This window comes from Salarias fasciatus, chromosome 18 (genome assembly GCF_902148845.1).
Source record: "Salarias fasciatus chromosome 18, fSalaFa1.1, whole genome shotgun sequence".
NCBI classification, from domain to species: domain Eukaryota; kingdom Metazoa; phylum Chordata; class Actinopteri; order Blenniiformes; family Blenniidae; genus Salarias; species Salarias fasciatus.
Window position 1 is genome coordinate 19,354,725 of NC_043762.1, and position 22,911 is coordinate 19,377,635.

Genomic DNA, 22,911 nt, shown 5'->3' on the forward strand with positions numbered 1-22,911 from the left:
AGGCTGCAACCATTTGTTCTGATCGAATGATAAAAAAAAAAACTTAAATACTTTTTTTGAGATGAGAGCTAAATTTCAGGTTTACTTACAAACAAATATATTTTATTTTTCAGGTATTGTCTTTCACCTAAATTTGTTTCCACTGATACCAGTAATACATAATAGATGATAATGTGCAAAATTTTTTAAGTTTTGCAAGAATAATGTATATCTTCTAAAAAAAAAAAAAAAAAAGTACATGGCTATTTTATTTATTTATTTATTTATTTTAGGATCAATAGTTGTCACAATTGTGACATCGACTCTTTGTGGAGTCCAGAAAAGTCACACATTCACTACATAACACACAATGGATGATGGAGGTAATGGACACACACACACTAATGGACGCCTCACACACAACATAATTGAAAAAAAGTTGTCTAAACTGTCTAAATTTTACAGGAGCATTGCCTGATGCACATCAGTCCTATCTGATCAACCAACCAGTTGTAGTTTTACACTGTCAGATTGCAGTTTCCCATGAAGCCAGAACTGACATGGAACCTCTACTTTTCAATACAACCCAGACTTATGTCCAACAAGGCTTCAAAACAACTACAGATGGCAAAAGTGCTGTACTCAGAATTAAAAAGTCACACACAAACTCAGCATCTCACACGGCGGAGAAGATGCTGTATTTCAGAATTTGTTTTTGTGAAAGACAGATATAGACAGTTGGACCGTCTGGTGAGCAGCAGCAGATGATTCCACAGAGTAGAAACAGCAGCAGCTTATTCATCCACTCTGCTTCCATCTAGTGTTCATTACAACAAACTCACGACTGGTGTGTCACTCTTGGTTGAATCAAAACTTTATTCAAGTCAAACATTTGAATTAAACCCATTTGAAGGGAAAATACAGTCTGTGAGGAGTTTTGTTCCTGTCTAACGCTCAGAGAACAGACAGCAGGTTTTGATGACAGGCAGGATAAGCCTCTATATTCCCCGCTGAGCCTTCTGCCTTTCTTTGTAAATCGTGACTGAGGGCAGAGACAAGATGTGGTCAAATGCCACAGCTACAGTAATCTCCCAGTGATGGTTCAGAGGTGAAGAAAGGCTCTCTGTACAGCTCTCAGTGACTCAACTACATTCAGATAATTCGACATTCTCAGCGATCACATACATTGTTTAGCTTTGTGACAGTACAGCAACTTCAGAACATGAGAATCAGCTGCAAGCTATGTGGAGCATCTCCACAGCACCCTGTGTGTGTTTTCTTTATTGCACTCCATCTGTAGAACCCCGGCATCAGTAACGCTTTCCATATGATCAGAAATTGTGAAGATTGACTATTGTTGGTAAACTTAAGACAGTTTTACTAAAACTAAATTAAATAAAAAATAAAAACAATAAAGAATGTCCTGATTTGAGAAAATCAAAAAGTGAACAAGGATACAAGCACTTCAAAACAAAGTTTTGGTACTTGAACAATAATGTGAATTCCTATAGATACTGTGGTTTTGTGTCATCATTCGGTTGGCAGGCGAATTATATGGTAAACAATCTTTTCTTCAGATGTTTGGACAAATACAAAAATGCACCATCGGTGAGTTTGTGCCAAAACCACGTGGCGATTATCTACAGCAAGTGCACTTAAGGACATTTCACAGTTCAATACATTGCTTCGCCTCCGTGAACACGATATGAGCTGACCGGCTGTTTCGGTCCGGTTCTGTTACGGTTCTCAAGGCCGAGGATGGAACCATGTGTGGGCCTGCTGAACGTGATCTCTGTGAAACTCGGGTTTTTCTGCCTCGTTATTCCGCTTTCTCCTTTCCGTCGTCGACTGGCTTCACGGGCTCAGGCTCCTGCAGGAGGGCCTGCTGCCGCTCCCTCTCCTTCACCAGCTGCACGCCGCAGTAGGTCACAAGCAACACAGAGAGGGTGGACAGCGGGAAACCTGGAGGCGGGAGAAGGGAGACAGAAAGAAACAGCCTACGTGTGATAAAAGCAAAAAAGAGAAGGCTTGAAAAAAAAAAAAAAACATTCATTAGTTTCTTTCCTACTCACCTTTGACAATCAGTCTCCTGGCCACCATCTTGGCAAACTCCAAGCTGTTCAGGGAGAGAACATTGTAGAGGACAATGGCCCAGAAGTTGGCAGCGTTGAACACGCCACGGATCCTGCGTGACATGGCTTCACCCATCGCTCCCTGGAGACAGAGAACACAGAGGGACACTCAGCAATATAACAAAACACATGCTGGGAAAAAAATAAATAGATTTTCCTTCAGGCGAGATTTTGTCTTTGATAGTGATATTTTGACCGTCACTTTTTCTGAACTGACTTTAACATTTAAAACTGTAGTTTGGACAAGAGAGATACGGGAATTTGAAATTATATCGTAGCCACTGACAGTATATAACACTTATAGTGTTTGAATCTATTAACAAGATAAAATGAAAGAGTTAATCATACATATTGTAATATCTGAGATCATACATACATATTAGAAAAAAGTACATTATCTTGCAGAAGAGTGCTATGAATCTTCAGAAATCAATATAATCAGCAGGAGCAATCAACAATCCTCACCTCTATGGTGGAAAACGGTGGGAGGGAGAAGAGCTTGGCCACCCACAGCTCAAAGTTGAGGCCGAAGCAGTTGAAAAAGGACCAGAGATAAACCAAGTCGCATGGGCCCAGCCACAAGGTGGTGACGGCGAAAGTGCAGATGGTTGCCAGAAGTTCTCTGAAGATTTTGGTGTGATCCTCACCGATGTAGTCGTACACATACCTGCAAAGTTTCAACTCAGATTTAACACGATGAACGCTCAAGATCCTTCTGCTTTGCATGGAAGTGCGTGCACTCACTTGCACAGCCAGTCATTGATGCCTCTGTCGAAGTGCCTGAAGGGGAAATGTTTCATTGTAAACGAGCGTTTGCAGCTATAGGGCTTAACTGTGATGCTTTAAGCTGAAATTGTGGTCGTCACACGTACGTCTCAGCAAAGACGTAGAGCATGGTGATGCATTTGGGAGGCTGAGGAGGGTCCAGGTGGTCCAGCGTGGCCACGGTGTTGATGACCCCGAACATCACAGCAGCTTTCACCCAGTCATACACCAGGTTGGAATAGGCCAGTCCAGCTGCGGAGCACGAGAAGAAGCGTGTATTTTCGTGAAAATGCTTGCATTAGCATACATAAATAAAAAGAAGAAAAGAACAGGAGGAAAGAAGTAAAATTTGCTTCACTTACCGAGACACCAGTCGGAGAGCTTGGTTACCAGCTTCATGTCGGTTGGGATTGTCAAGATGTAGAGATAGTGGAAGAAGACATCCACGATGAGAATGATGCCCAGATGCAACAAGGCTTTGGTGGTGATGTTCCACATCTCTCTCTCCCTACGGGTCAGCTGAGTGTTGTTCGCCTGTGAAATGAAAACTTTTAGCCGGTGTGTGGAAAACCTCAGCATGCCATGCATTAGTTGAAATCATACTTTATAGGACTTTTTGTCCACACTTTGCGTTTTAGCCCTCACCTGTGCATGATATAGATCGAAGGTCATGATAGGTCCAAAGAAGAAGAACGGGAGGTAGAAATTGTATCTCAGCAGGTCAGAAAACGTGTAGTTGCCGTCCTTCTTCTCACAGTTTTCCAGACCGAAACTCATGCAGCGCATGATGGTGAAGCCACATCCTCCATAGAACAAGATGTCTTGGAGGTCAAAGGAACCCGTCACTAAGGCTTCCTGCAGAGGGAGTCGGAGTTAAATGAGCCTGCTGCATCACTGATGCAAAGATGGAGAACAATAACAGTTCGTGCTAATTCCTAACAAAAAATTTGTATTTTACTGTGTTTCTACTGCTTTTTAACACATTATCCGCTGACTGTACATGGATTGGTTCCTGTTTTTAGTTTGTAATATTTACAGGAAACAAGGTAGGTGTGAGATTACGTTCCAGCAGCTCATTGAAAATCAGGCCATCAAGCAGCCACTGTTTCTGAAACTGAAGCTGGAGCCGGCCACTCACCTGCCAGGAGTTATAGGGCTCCAGCTTGATGGAGGCGAGTGTACCCAGGCCTGCCGCGAAGCACAACCACTTCTTTTTCACCAGAGCGACGCTATAGAGGATGATGCAGTGAGACAGAAGCAACGCCATGTAGGTCCAGCCCATCGTGACCAAGACGGCCACACCGCCATATACACCAAAGATCAAGGATCTGTGCTGTGGGTAAAAAGAAGCCCGCATCAGTGTCACGCTAGCTTTTGTTACATGACTCAAAATGTATTGCTACACATACATGAAGAGTGGTTTCAGTGTTATATGTACAAAACTGACATGGTTTAAGGATGGAATGATTAAATCATGAAGAAAAAATAAATAAACAGTCGACTTAGCAATGAAACACGGGATGAATATTAAAAAAAAGTCTGAGTTTATTAATGTTACCTTACATCCATCTATACCAATCTTCATTGTAAGCATGAAACAAGACAGAAAACATGTTTAAAACATAATGAACTGTTTTAAATATGCCAACATTTTCACAGATAACAGTCACACAGAAGACTAAATCTCAGTAAAGCTCTAGTTCCAGTTCATGCTCGTGCATCAGTATGTTAGTTACACCTTGGGGTATAAACAAGCTGCATGTTTGATTTATTAGAACTTCATTTCATTCAACAGGATTTAATACTATTCATATCAGCACAATATTAAAATGCATTTAATGTGCTTGAATCAAAAGAAATGCTTGTTGCTATTGACAGGTGTGGCACATACGGATATATGCATACATGTACAAAAATATATGAAACAGACATGGACAACTGGTCCCCCCCAACACTTAGCAGCAGATGAATTCATTCCTAACAGCTAATAGATTATTGATTTCACGTGTGACGGAGGGATGATGGTCATTCTAAGCTCATTTGAACCATCGATCAGTTGAAATTACTCCATTATAGTTCCTGTGGAAGATATATTAGATTCCAATTTGGCCCTTTTATAGTAACATTGTTATTTTGTTGCTGCTCTCAATGGTCGCAGTTGCCCATCGCTGGATAAACAAACAGCAGAATAAACAGCACAAAAAGCAAGGAATTTTCTTTATTTGAAGATGATTTTTTTTGGAGCAATATACCTTGGCATCAGAAATGATTTGTTGGGAAAAAAATGAAAATTTCCTTTTACAATGATATAAATTGTAAGGACCATGCAGTTGTGAGTTGCACATATAAAGAAAAACCCCCTGACAAATCCTCTCTGATAGTGCCCAAAAACTTATTCTACTGTTATTGACTCTTGCTTTGAGCTTCTGGTGTTAATGATCATTTCTCTCAATGCCAGAACTGTGAATACTTTGATGACAACTAATGCCATTCCTTACTTTTTTTGCAATTGTTTTACAAACAAAAGACATGCAGTTATATCTGAATGATTTCCCATAAAATTCAGTTGACACTCTCTCACTCTCTCTCTCTCTCTCTCTCTCTCTCTCTCTCTCTCTCTCTCTCTCACACACACACACACACACACACACACACACACTCACACATACATACACGCACCTTTGGCGCTACAATGGTAAAAATCTTGGCAAAGATGACATGACCGGTGAGAGCAAAAAGGATATGATTGCGGAATGTAGAGAACCACATGGCCCATTCGAAGTCCGCAACATCCTGCAGCAGAGGGAGGAAAAGCATCGCTGATGTATGGCTATCACTTATTTATGGCTTCGCTGCAGCTTTGTGGAGGATTCTGTCATGCAGACGATCTTTGAGGAACTCACCATTTTCCTGCCAAAGTAATGCCATCCTGGTTTTACACTTTCCTTGAAGGCCTTTCTGTTTACATGGTCTGGAAACAATAATGATTAAAACAAACAGAATTAGAACATGATGAGGTGTTTTTCCTAGATAAAACAAATTTGGCTCAATTTGCACCCGTTTTTTTTTTTTTTTTTTAAAGATAATCTTTTAAATCTACTGTAAGAAAAGGACTGACAGGTCGGTCACATTTGGAGCAGCTTTAGTTTAATTGTTGGATTATTTGCATCATTACATTTGGGTGTGAGAGCTGATTTGATAACAAAATATTACATAATGCTCTCACTGTGGCACTTTCATTTTTTTAGGCTGCTATCTGGTCTTGTGGTCATGGACTTTTTGCATGAGATTAGTTTACTTGTTAAGCCTGTTATTAAATATATTAACACAAAAAAAAAAATCATTTTGATAATCTGTCAAGATAAATAGAGTGGAAGTGTTGGGATGTTCAGAGTAGCAAATTTCATTTTTCAGCAGCTCCTCCAGCGTTGCCTTATTACACTAATGGCCACGAAAAAGGATATAAAAATGTGAGGGTCAGTGAGGGAAAGCCTCTTACTTCTGGGAACGCAGCCAGACTTCTATTAGCAGGATATATTGTCACTGCCGACTGGAGTTTTTCAATGTCCGCAGCCATAAATGAACATTTCAAGAGACAGAGAATGAGCTCTGGGAAGAAAAGCGTGTGAGGATGAGGCGCTGACTGACAGCAGGACTGTGGCTTCTCAATCTGACACTGCAGCCTGTGACAGGCAGCACCAGCCACCGGATCACACTCAGCCTGTTCAACTTAGCATGAGGTGACAACTTCCAGCGATATATGGCTGAAATTTTACTTTTGTTTACTCTTTTTAACAGAATAGAGAGTTGTTAGGTAGTTGGGTGATTGTATCTCCACTGCAGTAATTAGAAAATAAGTGGACCATCTAGAAATTCTCCTCGTATTAATAGGATTATGCAAAAAATCCCTCAGGGAACATGATCTCTTTATTATCTCATGAATCAACTTCATTCTACATTAATTTAAGGTAACTAGAGCACCTTTACTGTTGAAGTCCATCCTTTTATGTCCTGTATTTATTAATAAATCAACATCTCGACAGTTTGACAGTAATGTGTGACTTCTTCTCAGTTTGGGTTTGACCTGACAGGATTCAACAAATATGGATTCAACAAGCCGCCACTGTGTTGTTGAAAGTCTCTGAGTTACGTGTGCGTACAGTATGTTGGATATCTCTGGACATGTCGTCCACTCACCACTCGAAGCTTCAAATATCCAACTGCCTGCCCATATCAAGGCCAGGCCGAGTACGGCTGTGTAGAGATACAGCTCATATCTGGGGAGGGCAGCCTTGATCCCCATGGCGAATCTGTGTACTGGAAGCCTGACGGGTGGAAAATGAATGAGCCACACAATATTAGAGCTGAGGGAAGGCAAACAGCCTGAACACACACATTAAAAATAGATGGATTCAAACTCACAAACAAAAGTATGAGGTGCCTCAAGATCTGCTAAGTGAAATATCGGGGTGTAAACATCCACATATGGAGAGTTTTGAAGGTGAATGTCAAATCTAAGATACCGAGAACAAATTTTAGAGCTCATGCCCTGTGTAATGTCCAGGGATCGGATAAAATATTCAGCAAAATGCATCTAAAAGAACAGTAAAGCAATGCTGTGTGCCAACAAACACTGGCACACGTTCTTCATGTTCAGTGGTGTTTTAACGAGCTGACATTTTATCAATAAGCTCTAAAGATCCACAGGCCAGTGACTTAAATAGGACTGCAGAGCTCTGGCTCTGTGGAATCAGCACCGTCAGCTGCGCAACCTTACCTCTCCTTCCTATTATAGCCGCTGCAGTTGGTGCGCCGTGCGGCGGCAGCTGCAGTGCTATGCGATCTGAGAGGCGCGGGGGACTCGCTCCACACAATAATTAGCTCTGGCTGGAATGACCAAGAATGGTGCATGCAAAGGAGAAATCAGATGGACTGTCCGGGTTACCAAGGCACCTGCGCCCGGCTGTGTGTGTGTGTGTGTGTGTAGAGTGCGCCAGGTTCATGTGGCGCACTTTGAGCTGAAGTTAAAGGAGTTGGAGTGTTGAGTGCCAAGATGTAACCATGGCTGTGTGGGACCCCAGCAAAGCGCCCTGCATACAAATCCAGGTTTACTGTTTCACTGCTCCATGCACACAAAACACACGGGCTTCTGCGGAGTTTTTTTTTTTTTCCTTTTTTCTTTTTTCTTGTTTACTTACTTATAATTCCACCATAAAATACCTGTTTTCACTAACCTTGTCTGCGCCTCGCGCTGTCAAGACGACGGCAGCCGCGTTTAACAGCCCGGATCCTCAGAATAATAAAGAGACGGGAGGAAAGCGGGGTGGCCGGCTAATTCATTCGCCTTGAAGGGGCTCGCCTCTGCCTGCGATCACACCAGCCTCGGCCAGTCAGGATGTTGCGGACTCAACGAAAGGAGAAAGAGGAGGAGGGGGATATATTTATCTTCCAGCGCGGCTCCGCAGTGAGGGGTGGTCCACTGCACGCCGAGCGCATCGGAGCCGCTGCGCGCACAAAACACGCTGCGATCAATGAACACTGGGATCATATTCACACAAAACAGCATCAGCAGCGCTGCACCGTTTCAGATGCCATTAAATAATTACACACATACACGTACATATACATGCACGAGCAATGCACAAAGCAAGACACACCCCTGCAAATAACAATAAATGCCATCCATGGGGTGTGATATAAAGAAAGGCTGCCCAGCACCAAAATTAAGGAGTTTTTTTTTTATTGGTAAAAAATGTCTTGTTTGAAAAGCCTATTTATTTCATATTAAAGCGGTTTCTAAGAAGGGTGCATTAGTGGGATGCGCACACACATTTATAGATAGATAGATAGATAGATAGATAGATAGATAGATAGATAGATAGATAGATAGACAAGATTGAACTATTTTAAGAGGTAAACAATGACAAATATACCATGTGGCAAGAAGCCACCCACTCCTCATACTGCACTGTGCTTCACAATGAGTCATCTTAAAACCAATGAATGAGCTGCTTTTTCCATATTATATGGAAGTCCCAATATATTTTTGATTCATTTTGTGAACAGAACACCATCACTACCACCCAACACCTTTATTCACTTATTCACACACTTCTAGACTAATAGTTTGATTGTTGCTTTATATCTATCGGGTTCTAAGACTTTTCAAGGTTTCAGTGTAGTGTAGTGACATTAAGAAACCTATTTGATAAAGTTTTTGATACCTTATCTATTATCATATTTAGGCTGAGCGCGCGCTTATATAATTATATTAACATAATGCAAACTTTGACAAAAAAAAAACCCAAACAGATTTTTTTAATTAGACCATTTCGACAAAAACTCAAACATATTTGGAGTCAGTCTCACTTAAATTAACATTTATTTGTTGCTTCAACACTGATATGTCAGCACCATTAACCCTTTATGATGCCAGTGGCAGTATTTTGTATCTTGTTCATCTCTTTCTGATTTTTTTTCTTTCTGAATTAGACTGAATGAAGTAAAATACTAGCAGAACCTAACGGCGTTTCACTATAAACTCTTCATCACTCTGGTTCCACTGTCTAGGAAAGCTGTACACAGAATTGCAAGTGAGAGAATCTTTAACATGGATTCAATAAATCTAGTAAGTAAATCATATTTACAGAACTTTTGATTCAAGACTCCTGGTGTCTTTTAAAGATGGCAAGTTTTGTACAAAACTTTTCATCTTTTCAAGTGTGGCTGAATGAGTCCAGATGTTAATCTAAAACTTTCATATATGCAATTTTAAAGAACGCAGTTCTGCTTGAGTTCTGGTAAGGTGGAAAAAAGTTCAGCCTGAGCTGTTCAGGTGTAGCTAAAGGATTTGATATATTTGAGAAGACTCTTTAAATGTATCCAGGTTTGGTTTTAACTTAAAATGTTGTTTAAGAAGTAGAGATTCAAGAGTTCAGAGAAACAAAGTCCTAACTTAAAAAAAGAAATGTGTCAGTTGGTAAAGAGCAAGATGTCATTTGTGAGTGTTGGTCACTTGGTCAGATCTAAAAAACATTAGAATTAAGAATAAAAAAATGCGACAATCTCAACATAAAGTCAAATTTAATGGTACCTTCTGGTGCAAAATGTAGTGAAATACCCCTCAGGAAAAAAAACAAACCTAAAACTGTTGCTATTTCAAATACTCATCTTGACAGCATGACTGTGACTAATGAGCTTGATCAACTATTCCTCAGCATTGCTGAGTAAGATCGACAGCTTGCGCAAGTTTAAACTTGAGCACCTATTGCACCACTGGTCCTGATTTGCATTGGTAAAATGCTTGCAGCCAATTGACGGATCTTTACGCAAATAACGGATCCTTTATTTGCGCTGCGCAAATCGCCCCAAAACGCTTTACATATAGTCTGTCTGCTTCAAGGAGTATTTATCTGGTTTTAATGTTTAGGTCTGTCTTTTAATTAAATACATTCATATTTTTTCCAAGATGCTGCAGAGTAGTTAATAAATGAAATCCATTTCAAATCACACAATACTTTTTGCAATTTCCATGCTTTCAAAACAAGTTTGTAGAACATGTTTATGGGTTTAATTATGAGAAAGTAGTTATTGTGAAACCTCTTATCATCTAGAAAACATTCCCTTAATGTCTACACTGGGTGGCGCTCCCGGATTTCCCAAAAACCTACGAGCAAGGTTTGACTTGGTCTGCTGTCTCTGAAGCGGGCTGTTTGTCTGTGAGCGAGTTCAACTCATTCCACACTTGAATAAAGTCACTTCTGCCTGCGCGGCTCTCGCACGCAGATCCCTGGGATGTGCGGGGCTGCCGTGCGGGCTCAGGGGAGGCAGCGGCCGAGAGGATCCATCACAGAAACAAACCGCCCCCTCCCACTCCGAGTCCGAGTGCCCCCGCTTCAGATGCAACTCAAAATACATAAAGCCTCCATGTTGCACAGGGAATGTCGGGCCAGCAGATATGAGCCGTTTGCCTGAAAGTGGGAGCCAACTTCACCGCTGAACTCCTCCCGTGTGGTCGCTACATGTTTTGCTTTTTTTTTTTTTTTTTTTTTTTTCTTTTTTTTTTTGGACGGGAACGATCCTCCTACGGGCTTCCTTGTGTTTTGTTCCAGACAACGGCCTCACATTCTCGGCTAACCCGCTAACGCAGGCTACGCGCTAACTTCAGATAGTTGGCAATTCGACGTCTCGCGTGTCTTTTGTATTGTTGCGGCTTGTTGTTATTTTAGCCGCCGGCGTTACCCGCTAAAATTCGCGATTGTGGCGATGGTATTTTGCGGAAAGCCATAAATGACAGCCATCCCGCGGCTTCCTCTCTCCACCGTGCTAGCTGGCTGGCTACCGCCGCTGCCTCGTCCCAGCGCCTCGGACGGCTTCCTGGCTTTGTGGGCTTGAACAGCTAGCTAACAGAAGCTAGCAAGCGTGCTGGTACAAATAACATTGTGGGGTGAAAACAGGAATAACCACTCGCCTAAATGGACCACATGTCCATAATAACCCAAGTCTCCAATCCCAAGGAGGAGGAAGTAATATCCTTCAACCAGGAAAAGGGTAAGGAAAAGTCAATAAACAGTATGCAACTAATGCTAGGCGGCTAACTACTTTTCTCTTCTGACATTAGCTCTTTTTGGCGCTTGCTTGCTGTTGCAGTAGTTGATGACACCGGTTGATTACATGTCAAAACAGGAAAACATGACGGTCGTTCGCTAAAAAAACTCTCCATTAGGCAACAAGTATCTTTTAGCTGTGGGGCCCTTTGGTGGGAAGTTATGTAGCCAGCCGAAGGTTTGTTTGCTCCGTGTTCAGTGTGCAGAAGGTTCCAATATAGTATTCATTGCATTAATATGAACACATTTAACAAACACCAGCTAGTTTCTTCCATAAAGTCAAGGCCACCCATGTCTTTCTTCTTTCTAACATTGTACAGATGTGTTGTTTTGACGCTACGGAGCTGGGGCTAGCTGTGACAGGTAACTGGTGTCGAGAATCAAAGTTTGAGCTGGTTCTGGTGTGAGGAGCTGCTAGAAGTTGTGCAGGACGGAGGAAATATACAAACAGCATCTCGAAAGAGACGGATATTTACATTTGAGTCAGTTTAAGTCCCCTTGACTGTGTTGTAAACACTGAAGCTGTCATACACCTGATGATATCTGCCATGTTTCTCAGGTTCACAGCCCTGTTGTTCTTTTGATCTTATCATGAGTGGAACGCAAAGTCATGTTTATCATGGCAAAACTGTAAGCACATTATCAAGAAAATGAACTAATTTAAAACAGCTTTTGCTGTTTTTACAGACTTGATACCAAGTTTTGGTTTTGCCTTAATGATTGCTGTTGGGCTATAGCACTCCCCCCCCATCTCTATGTATTAAGCATTTTTCAAGGCCTGATGAATTTTATTAATTTATTTCTTCAACAGGATGGACTTGAACCAGTCAGAAGTGAAGTTATTAAAAGTTTGTGCAGTCAGTCTGTGAAGAGAGTTGAAAATATCAGAATATTGACCAAGAAAATCAACGTGTGTTCTGCTTGAGTCGGGCAGTGTCATTGTTCTGATAACCTTTACCCTTTACTCTTTATTTGCTTCAGCATGATCCAGAGGTCATCTCTTGTCTTTTAAACCATTGCTGCTCGTCATGCCCATTGACTGTCATTCCCGCGGCTCTTTGACGCTTTCCGGGTCACTCTTGTTTAAAGGGGTGTGTATCAGTATCACATCCCAAAGCTCACCTGTCAGACCTTCAGTAATGTGAGAACTTAAGTCTTTCACACACAACAATGCCTTTTCCTCTGAGGGTACAAAGCGATCCCACTATAGATCCTGTGTGACTCCGACACGTGTGGGCGTCATGGGGTATTATTGTTGCAGGTATGTGGGAGTTAGTGAAGATTATCACTGCAGATGAGGGGTGGATCCAGGCACTGTCTATATAAGTCGGTGATAACAGATTCTTAATAGTACATCTCTATTCACATGTCTGCTGTTATTGTTTGTTGTAGCCAAAATTAGGAAGAACTGTTACAGTCATGTTCATATGTTTGACATATTTTTGGGCTCAGAGGTGGTTTTACTGTGTTGAAGTCATCTAGTGTCACACAGTTCGAGTACTAAAAGTTTCATCACTAGAATGGTTTGCTGGGAGGAAATTTATTGGAGTTCAACACAAAGTTTTTTTCAGTGAAATGTCTTGATAGCCTAACCAGATTATTTTGCTTTGATGTAAATAGTTTGTGTCATAATTGTTAAGTCTACAGTTGTATTTACTACACTCAGAGAGTATTCAGTCAAGAAGATACAGTATACAGTCAAGAACGAGAAGAGAAACTAAACGAAACTAAAACGTCCACTTGGCCTAAGTTTAGAGTTTAGGAGGATGCAGCTGATTTGCAGGACAAAGCTAAGCTGTGATGATGGTGTTTGTTTCCTACCTTGTTCATTTTTTTTTCTTTTTTCCTTTAAGTATGAGTCATGCTTCTTCCCTCGGGGCCAAAGCAAATATTACCATCATTATAGCAACAGCATGGCTATTTCCTTTCTCCCATGTCCTTCCAGCATTAAGCACTGTCGTTTGAGTGTGAGGAGTCCAGTGGAGTAACATGGGCAGGCTTTGAAAAAAAAACCCGACATTTTAGTTAGCCAATACATTGCTCAAATTCACTCTGTCACTGTCAGCTTATGCAGCTGTCACCTCAGCTTGCCTTTCTAACTGTAGTACGTTGTCAGTCTGGGTTCGACTGCTTCTCATCAATTGTAAATCACTTAACATGTAGTCCGTCCCACCAGCTGCCCTGGAGGAATTTAATAGGTTGTCTTGCATTTCTCAAACAGGCTCCAAACTGTCTGGGCAGAAATTGACCACCTTTGCTCTCAGTGTTCCTCCGCTGGCCGTCTTTCGACATGCGCCTGCCTTTTGCGCCGGTTTGGCCGCCGAGCAGCAGCAGCCTATATTTAGACGTGCTGCCCTGTTGGCCAGCGCACCACTGACCTCAGGGCCAAGTGTGACTACTTTCAGAGATGAAAATGATAATTCACCTCATTCTTACACAAATTACGCTTGAATTTAACAGCACAACTCTGGATTGATTGTAATGCTCTTACTGTGGAGAAAATGGTTACAAAAACTGTCGACTGATCAGTTAAACCCCGTAAGCAATGCTCTTTTTCTGAAGTTATACATTTTTTTGCATTATTATCAGTAATATTTCATTACATGTGTGATGTTGTGAAAGTTTCTACTTTAGTTCCCCGTCTGTAACAAACTTAAAAATGTTGAAATAAGAAGTAGATTTAAATTTTTAAAACATTTCATATGTTTTCTTTAAGAAAGTACAGATATAGAAAATAAGATACAGAATTACGTTTACATTCTTTATCTGTAACCTCTGAAGTTTAATGGTTCTGATTACTTATTGAAGGAGAATCAACGTTTCAAAAACAGTAGTAAATTATCTGTGAACACCAGATGTTTGTGTGCAATGAGATTCTAATTCTCTCTCTTTTTTTTTTTAACTTTGAAGCTTCTGTTCCTCATGACGTTGGACCTCATAAGACTCTGTTCAAGCTATTGTAGCTCATGTGTCACTTTGTTTTAAAACAATGTCTAAACCCTTTGGTCCTCTGCCACACTTTCCATGACTTCACACAACTTTTATTAGCATGGTAGCAATGTTTATTTTGATGGCGCCTTTCACTTCATCATACTTGCTTAGTAGAGTTTTAATAGACGGGACATTAAAGATGCTTAAGGCTGCCGATGAGTTTATACCTTTAAAAATGCAGAGTTGCTGTACATTTACATGCTTAAAGTTCCAATGTTGTTTCCACAAAACATTCAGTACATCGCCTTGACCAAGTGTTAAGTGATTTGAGATTGCATTGCTTGCATTTATTGACATAAAATTAATTGACTCTCTCAGATTTTGAGACAGGTGGCTGATTGTCTTTTCTTGGACAAATCCTCACTGCAAACTGCTGACTTCGTATCTGTGTGAGTGGACAGCCAAGTGTTGGATATAAAGGAGCAATCTGTCCTTTTCTATTTCTTATCAGAGTAATTAAACGCTGACGTCTCACATGGGTTGGGTTTAAATAGATGTATGTTGGACTTCCATATGTACCAAATGTATTAAATGAATAATCAGTTTCATTAGTGGATTCAATCCAAATGCCCATTGTAGGTAAGGGATGTCTTTTAAGATCCAGCCCAGGATTCTGTCGTCCTGCCAAGTTTCTGAGGGTCTTTGTGGAGGGATCAATATCCCGGCTGTATGTGGTGATGAGTCACAGGAAGCTGATGACTACCTCGCTGTCCCACTTTCACAGGAGCTGCGCTGAAATGAAAAGACAAAAGTGTAGTTTAATAAAAATAAAAAAAAAAATAAAGTTGTGTGGGGCTGATTGTTATTTTTAGATTTAAACAAAGCTCTCTGCCCAGTACAGTCCTCCTGCAGTGTGGCTCACCAACTCAAACAGGAGCAACTTCTGTCTGATTTTAGAGTTCCTGTCTGAAAGAATGATACAGTTTCACATTGGGGATATTTCCAAACAAATTCATAAGTTTGAGCTGTTGAGCCTATTGTCCTCCACAGACATGGTCCTGTATCTAAAGGTTCATATGCTTCAGTTTCAGGTCTCTCAGAATAGCAGCGCATTTGCTTTTTTTTTCATGCTGTTTCCTTGTTGATAAATGCATATTGTACTTGGCGTGTCTTGCAGCGAATCCTCTTATGCCACTGATAAGATATAGCCTAAAGACCCAGCTCGGAAGGCTGTAATTAATGTTACTGTAAGGCAGAGATGGAGGGAAATGACGCGGAGATGGAGGGGGCCGGACGGCGTTTCATGTAACAGTGACGTGTCCTCACTCTGTCACTGTCCTGTGCATTAGTATTTTTAACTGAATCCGTCCGCTTCAAACCTCCTGCACAGTAATTACATGTTAGACATCCGACTGGCACAATAAGCTGCTCTGGCTGCGTTCAGGGGCTGAAGATAGTTTGGGAAACGACTTGAGAAAGCTGGAGCAGTGTGGAAGCTATTTTGATTCTGAGGAATGTTTTCCGTGGCTGACTGTGTTGTGTACAAACTTCTTTTCTCCAGGCTTTGTGTTTCCCCGTGTCAAACGCCGGACTGAGGTCTGCGAGTGGCACAATGTGGAGATGCCAACAGACATGACATAATGCCGTGTGCGTTTCACCGGGCTTCAGTTGCAAAGGCATTCAGGAGGGGTGAGCGCGGGGGGGGGGACTAATGGGTGGAGAGGAATGCGGCCTTGTATAGGCTCTGTGGGGTCTGAGGGCCTCCCACCTCCCTCTCCTCCTCTCTGCATGTCCAGGCTGCTTCAGTCACTCACCTGCCAGCTGAAACGTGGGAGGGAAACGTAGGCCGCCGTTCAAAATGGAGGCTCCTGGGCCAATCAGGTGTTGAGAGCCACAAAAGCATAAAAAAAAAAAGTGGAAGGAGGAGCATGCAGCTTCTAACTTGTCACTATTAATAAAAGCTCAGTGTCTGATTTAGGCGCTGCTCCATAGTACTGGAATGAAAGGCGATTTGCAATCGGAGCAGAGCATGCCCTGGACTGTCACCGAGTGTGACTGATGCAGACGCCCGGCCAGCCACGTTATTTTCTGATCAGTGGTTCTGCCAGTGCGACTCAACGAAACCAGCGCTAATGCCGTTTAATCACATTGTCATTGTGATTCAGCGTAGCTCTCACTACCGCAGTCGCTCCGTAAAACTGCGATGAACACATAACAGCGTTTTCACAGTTATTAAAGCTGCATCCTCGGCATTGAAATATCAAACTCTTAAGTGCTTCTGAGCTCCAGCCGGCAACATTGTTTTTTTTGTGACACAATATCAATTTGCATATTCACTTGTTCACCCTCCAATTCTTCCACCCCCTCTTGTTATTTCAACAGCGTCCCAGTCAAACAGCAGCATAAAGAAGCAGAGGAGCCGGAGCATCTTCAGCACATTCTTCTGCTGCTTCCGCAACTACAATGTGGAGCCGCCAGCCGCCAACACAAACACCAGCTCCATCCCCCCACCTGTTGAGGAGAACGGATCGCCTCCCAAGGTGAGCTGCTGCTCATTTCAACACGTTAACCGTCTGAGATATTAGTCTGCTGGTTTTCATCTTTTGTAAACTGTCTGTTTGCGTGAATAGTATTTTATCTTTGTGGACCCGTTGTTTCCCCTTTGGTTTTTTTGGTTTTTTGGGGTTTTTTTTTTTTTTTTTTTTTTTTAGTTCTCTGTTCTTCCCTTCACCCTTGTTTGTGTGTGCGTATTTGTCTCTCTTGTGTTTTAGTGTGACCAGGTCGAGGTCATCCCTGTCCCTAGTGTATGTATCGCCTTTTTTCTTTTCCTTTGCATGCAGGCTGAGTGGGATGGTGCTGGCACATCTTGTCTGTGTGGGTTCCAGCGCTCCTCAGAGAGCTGTAGCTCTGCTGCTGTGCTGCGGCTCATTTTCAGCCCGTCGTAGCGCTGCCAGTGTGGAAGGTGCATGTGCACCACTGGGTTTAATTGATGTCTCAGTGCTTGATCTGCCTGATTGACACTTGGTGGTTTGTATGCCCTCTAAGATACTGTGACACTAACGGGGGATAACTCCTATCTGTTGCTTTGGGAGCTTCTCTGCAAAAAGTAAACCGATTGCTTTTTGCTGCTCATCATCGCAGTGGATTAATTCTGAGAGTGAAGTAAACACAGTACAAGTCTGTGGGTTTGCATTACCGCTAGGAGCTCTAACTAATTGATCCAAATTGCTTAGAATACTTGAAGAAGATCTGACTCTCATGGGCCTGCACAATAACAATGTCAAATTAGTTGCTCAACTCTACCATCCATTGTGTTTAGTAGTCGAACTGGCATTTTCTCACTCATGAAGGGGTTTATAACGGCACTGCTCTGTGGCAGCAGGAGCTGATCATTGCATGGCTTTTGTCTCAATGAATTTATCAGTTTTATTTAATCTTTGCAGAATTGACAAATTATTTTAGCAGGATGACATTTTCTGAGTTTTTTGTTTTTTTTTGCTGCTGCGGGAGAGCATCCACTAATGATGGATTTCAGAGGTGTCATTTGAAGCTATAGACTCATTTAATGCTTCATTCTATACATGACTTGATTACCGTTTCAGTCTTTTCTTTTTAAGTCCTCTTTTTGGTTTTGACCTTTCTTTTGGCATAGACTCACCCATTATTTAATGCTGAGTATACTCATTGCACTCACGCTCTCTTAATATGTCCAATTCTTTTGTGTACTCACGATATCTGACATTACCTGTGTTTCCCCCCCACAGCCCCCAGCCAAATACCTCCTACCAGAGATGAAAATATCTGACTATGGCAAAAAGTGTGTGGTGATTGACTTGGATGAAACGCTAGTCCACAGTTCATTTAAGGTATGGCAAAGCTTGAATTCCCATTTATTATGTCATTATTCCTATAAACAAGGCAAGAAGTGACCAGAGATGTTCCCCATGGAGGACAGGGGCGACATTGCTCTGCAGCCTGTGAATTTCATGTTTCCACATATTGTCAACGAGCTGCCATCAATTCAATTTTCTGTCACTTTAGCAATCCTGACAACACGTAAAGATGTTTCTTTTAAAAGGGAACTGCTTTCATTTAGGAGAGGGTTTCTGCAAAATCTACACTATGAGGGTGTTGTTTTTCAAAAGAGAGATCCTTATTTTCTCTTTGATGAAAAACTTTAGAAATCAGAGAGGACAGCTTTGGTGTAGCAGGCACGCCCTCTGCTGGTCAGATTTCATATTACATATTGTGCAATCACTTCAGATGACGCTAATCAGGTTCTGTTTTCCTGCTCTCAGCCCATCAGTAATGCCGACTTCATTGTCCCAGTGGAGATCGATGGGACCGTCCATCAGGTATTGTGACTCTTCAAAGTACATTTTGAACTGAAGCTTACCAGTTTTTTCTCCTGGGGGTTTTTCAGCATATGAAGAAGAATGGCTGTTACCCAGTTCAAGTAATCCAGGATAGGCTGTGTATATCCTGGTTGGCCTATTCATGATTACTTGCTCTTGGTGGCATCCACTGATCAAAAAGAGGGAATTTAAAGTGATCTTAATGTGAGTGATTTTATTGCCAACAGCTTGAAAATGAATGGAATGAGCATTTGAATTAGTTCACATTGCAAATGTTTTCATTTGTTTAAAACAACACAGCTAGATCACTGTTGTAAATTGCATTTTTGAGGTAAATGTAGCAACTTTTGTCCATGTAGTGTTGTTATCAAGTAGGTGTCGTAGAATGAAGCTTTACTTCGTGTTATGAGCCCATAATTGAACAATAGTTTAGGTAAGTAAATAAGCTGACTCTCTTTGACCTGCTGTCTGATCATTTCTATTGGCCCCACTGTAAAGAAAGCCATGCGTGTCCACAACATCCATTCACACCGTTTTCTCGGTTGCCACGGTGACCCATCTTGGTCAGTCACATGTGATTGGCTGTTTGAAAAACGATGAAACACACGCCGTTACAAAAGCACCAATGACACAATACACAAGGACAGGTGTGTGCAAACAAGATGCTCCGGAACACTGACATGTTCCCGTCACTCCACTCACACCATATGTTACTTTTTTTAAACCTGCTTTAAAGTCCGTTTTGTTTTGCAGGTGTATGTTCTGAAAAGACCCCATGTGGACGAATTCCTGCAAAAGATGGGAGAGCTGTTTGAATGTGTGCTCTTCACTGCCAGTCTGGCCAAGGTGTGTTGAGAAACGAGCGCGCCTTCTGTTCTGGTGTGTGTTTGCTTACAAGCTGGTGACTGCTGTGTAATGGAAACCGTTTATTGCTGACTAATGGCCATGTTCTGAATTTTCACACTCCCTCTGCTTCACTTTCCATTTGTCTTTTCTATATCTTAGCCAGAAATGCATGGGTAAGTTTAATGAACGAGACGCGGATAACCTTTCCATAAGCTGTACTTGAGGATGAAGTGTTGCTGATGCTGAATTAGAAGCGATGAGTCGGTGGTGCTTTCTTGTGTGTTAGTGTAGTGTTGCCTGGATGGTATTTCTTGGATACTGTGCTTTGCTACTTTTTGTAATAATAGTGTAGCAATGAGTTTCTAGTGGGATTGCTTCAATATATTTGCGACACCATGTGTCCTTGCAATGTGCGTCACTGGAATTGCATTATTATTATTATTACACGCATTCTTGTATTTGGCCATCGCCGTGTTTGTTTTGACCGCAGTCTGACATTTGTCCGCTTGGCCTCGGCAGTATGCGGACCCCGTGGCGGACCTGCTGGACCAGTGGGGCGTGTTCCGAGCCCGGCTCTTCAGAGAATCCTGCGTTTTTCACCGAGGCAACTACGTTAAAGACCTCAGCCGGCTGGGGCGGGAGCTCAGCAACGTTATCATCGTTGACAATTCACCCGCCTCCTACGTTTTCCATCCGGAGAATGCTGTAAGTTTCAATATACAGACATATCAAGCAATCATTTTTCAGTTCTTGCAGCTTTAGTGCTAATTTCAGTGAAGTAGCCGTGCTTGGTGTTGAACTGACGCCGGTTCCTTGCGTGCAGGTCCCCGTTCAGTCCTGGTTCGATGATATGAACGACACAGAGCTCCTCGATCTGCTGCCTTTCTTCGAGGGACTCAGCAAAGAAGAAGAGGTTTACGAAGTGCTGCAGAATCTGAGGAGCAGGTAGCAGGACACGCCACAGCACCGCCCGTGCTCTCCACCCTCCTCTCAGTCGGCCTCTCTTTACAACCACGTTTCTCAGACTCAGGCAACTCCTCTCACCCGCACGCCGCCAGCGTCCGCCCCGAGGCGGCGCCGCGGCGTCTCACTGTGGAAACCTTCGTGTAACCCGTCTCTGCGCTCATCTCCTGGTGACTGGCTGCCTTCTGAGTGCCATCAGAAACTCAAAAACACTTAATATCCCAGGAGCACTGTGTCTAAGAAAAATGGAAAAAAAATGAAAAAAAAAAAAAAAATTAAATGCGCCAGAAAGTGTAAGGATCATCCTAAGTCGATAACGTTGTGGACAAAATGCCAAGAGGATTGAACTCTGGTCTTTATTTTCAAAACAACGTTTTACTATTTGGTGAAGTGTTTATTTTAAAAACCAAATGGAGAAAAGAAAAAAAAAATTGTGTCTGAGATTTTTTTTGTGGTACCACACAAAAGTCTGAGAAGTTCTTGTCCTCATATTGTTGCTATGCAGGCACTTTCTGCTAGTGGAAAGGACTGTGATTCTCTTTTCTAACTGAATGAAGTGCCTTGTGTGAATGTTGTTTATATGGGGAAATATTTTGTACATGACATATTTCCAGAGTACTTCACACACAATATGCTTTAAAGTGGACACAGAAGTATCTTTATACACAAAGTTTTACTTCACTTTTCGTTTTTTCTTTTGATGAAACGCTGGGCAGTTGTCTCATAGTATTTTTTTTTTCTCCCCAATATGGTCGTGCCATTATATAGATGTGACTTTTGTTTTTTTTTGTTTTTTTTCTGCTTACATTATATGTAGAACTAGATGGTTTGTTGTAGGCTACGGAGGAAGTTTGCAGTTGTGAACTTCTCGTCCCACCTGCAAGTAAAGTTGTTTGATATTTTCTGAGCTTGGATAAAATTGTGCCATTTATTTTTCCTGTTTGTATGCATTACTCACCTTATTTCTTTTCATTTGCCAAATAAGGAAATTATTTTTTTAACAAGCTTCATATCTTCACCATGAGTTGAGCTTCAATTGTTAAACCATTAGTTGTAATTATAGCATTATAGGCTTTTTTTTCTTTTGACGGTAGCTGTCAAATTCATTTGTATGTTTATATATTACGTCTCGCTCATCGGATGGCTACCTTTTAGCCAGTGTTATTCTTCTTTCTTTTCTGGTTTTGAGTGGTGCAGCTTCGCCCTTACGGGATGATCTCTCTCTCTCCAAAATTGTACACACCTGCGAAATGTGCTTTCGGTTGTTTCAAGCGGTGTGGGATCTCGGAGTGAGTGGACGGAGTGCCGTGTTAGTATTTCTCATGACATCGGTGTCTTTCGGGGCGAGAGTTCCAGCGTCGGCGTCTGAACGGTGTTCAATGAAGCGGCACTCGCCCCCACCTGCACTCGTGAGGACCGTTCGGCTGGACTGGCTTCGCTGCAGTCCGGTCCAGTGTTAAAGACCAGCAGTGAACGCGTGTGGTGTTTATCCCCCCCAGACTCCTTTTCTTTTTTTCCTTTATTTTTTAACTGCTCTTCACCTCAGTGCCTACGTTTTGAGAGGAGCCCAACAAACCAAATGCTGCAACATTAGCTACCATGGCAATAACCTGTTTGAGGCGGGAGGGGGTTTGGTTGCAGGCGTCATGAGCACTTGACATCTTTAGCCTGGAGAGGTTTATGAACAGTGAGGCCGGTCTTCTTATCACAGGTCTTCTTTAAAACTTTCACATGATGCGATGTAGAAATTCAGATATAGTTTGGTCATTTAACAGTGAAACTAACGTGGTTTCGTTTTTAGTTTTGAATCTGGCATGGTGTGTTTGACACAAACGGCAGTGTTGTGGTGATGGTAAAGAGGGGGGTAAAGGCCGCGCTGTCTCAGCCCTTCCAAATGTCAGGGTCGAGCTCCAAAATGAAACACCACGGGGGCGCTGCGAGGAACTTCACCGTGGCATTGACGCCTTACTGCCCGAGGAGGCACAAAGCAATGCTTCTTTAATTCCAAGGTCCTAGCTTCATGTTTCTGATTTAAAAACCTTGATTCAGCCAAACGTGGTTCAGGTAAATTCGTGTGGTGTAGGGAATAGGGATCAGATCAAGCTTCCAGGTTCCAGCTCCACATCCTAGACCCCTGACAGAGCTCCTGTGTTACCCCACTTGGTTTATGGGTTGAGGCGTCGCGTTTGAAAGACCTACACTACTTCCGAATTTCCAGCATTTAATTTCCCGGACGGAAACCTGCTGCTTCTTCAGCTGTATTGACATTATTTTATCACGTCGTCGTGTCGGGAGCGAGTGCTCAGCTCACCATGGTTCTGGTGCAGTGTCCTT

At 42.1% G+C, this 22,911-nt stretch overlaps 2 protein-coding genes across 6 annotated transcripts; one reads left to right on the forward strand and one right to left on the reverse strand.

Annotated features, from left to right (window-relative positions):
- Window positions 1-1,644: 1,644 nt before the first annotated feature.
- On the reverse strand, window positions 1,645-8,283 carry LOC115405923 (protein-cysteine N-palmitoyltransferase HHAT-like protein). 3 transcript variants are annotated; one of them, XM_030115696.1, is made up of 13 exons: window positions 8,111-8,283; window positions 7,074-7,201; window positions 5,780-5,847; window positions 5,556-5,669; window positions 4,435-4,455; window positions 4,015-4,209; window positions 3,522-3,731; window positions 3,239-3,410; window positions 2,984-3,128; window positions 2,856-2,891; window positions 2,577-2,778; window positions 2,052-2,193; window positions 1,645-1,941 (listed from the first exon to the last, which is right to left on the reverse strand). In XM_030115696.1, exons 2-13 carry the CDS (start codon window positions 7,177-7,179, stop codon window positions 1,799-1,801), a joined length of 1,554 nt encoding a protein of 517 aa, XP_029971556.1. In that variant the 5' UTR covers window positions 7,180-7,201; window positions 8,111-8,283; the 3' UTR covers window positions 1,645-1,798. The 3 variants fall into 3 exon arrangements, with proteins under 3 accessions (XP_029971556.1, XP_029971555.1, XP_029971557.1); XM_030115695.1 differs by lacking the exon at window positions 8,111-8,283 and adding an exon at window positions 7,654-8,027; XM_030115697.1 differs by lacking the exon at window positions 8,111-8,283 and having other exon boundaries at window positions 4,015-4,204; window positions 4,440-4,455; window positions 7,074-7,162.
- A 2,665-nt stretch (window positions 8,284-10,948) lies between these two features.
- On the forward strand, window positions 10,949-22,615 carry LOC115404879 (CTD small phosphatase-like protein). Of its 3 annotated transcripts, XM_030114223.1 has the most exons (9): window positions 10,949-11,426; window positions 15,975-16,102; window positions 16,796-16,953; window positions 17,185-17,217; window positions 18,178-18,279; window positions 18,712-18,768; window positions 19,522-19,614; window positions 20,134-20,319; window positions 20,438-22,615. In XM_030114223.1, exons 2-9 carry the CDS (start codon window positions 16,054-16,056, stop codon window positions 20,561-20,563), a joined length of 804 nt encoding a protein of 267 aa, XP_029970083.1. In that variant the 5' UTR covers window positions 10,949-11,426; window positions 15,975-16,053; the 3' UTR covers window positions 20,564-22,615. The 3 variants fall into 3 exon arrangements, with proteins under 3 accessions (XP_029970083.1, XP_029970082.1, XP_029970084.1); XM_030114222.1 differs by lacking the exon at window positions 15,975-16,102; XM_030114224.1 differs by lacking the exons at window positions 15,975-16,102; window positions 17,185-17,217.
- The last annotated feature ends 296 nt before the right edge of the window (window positions 22,616-22,911 follow it).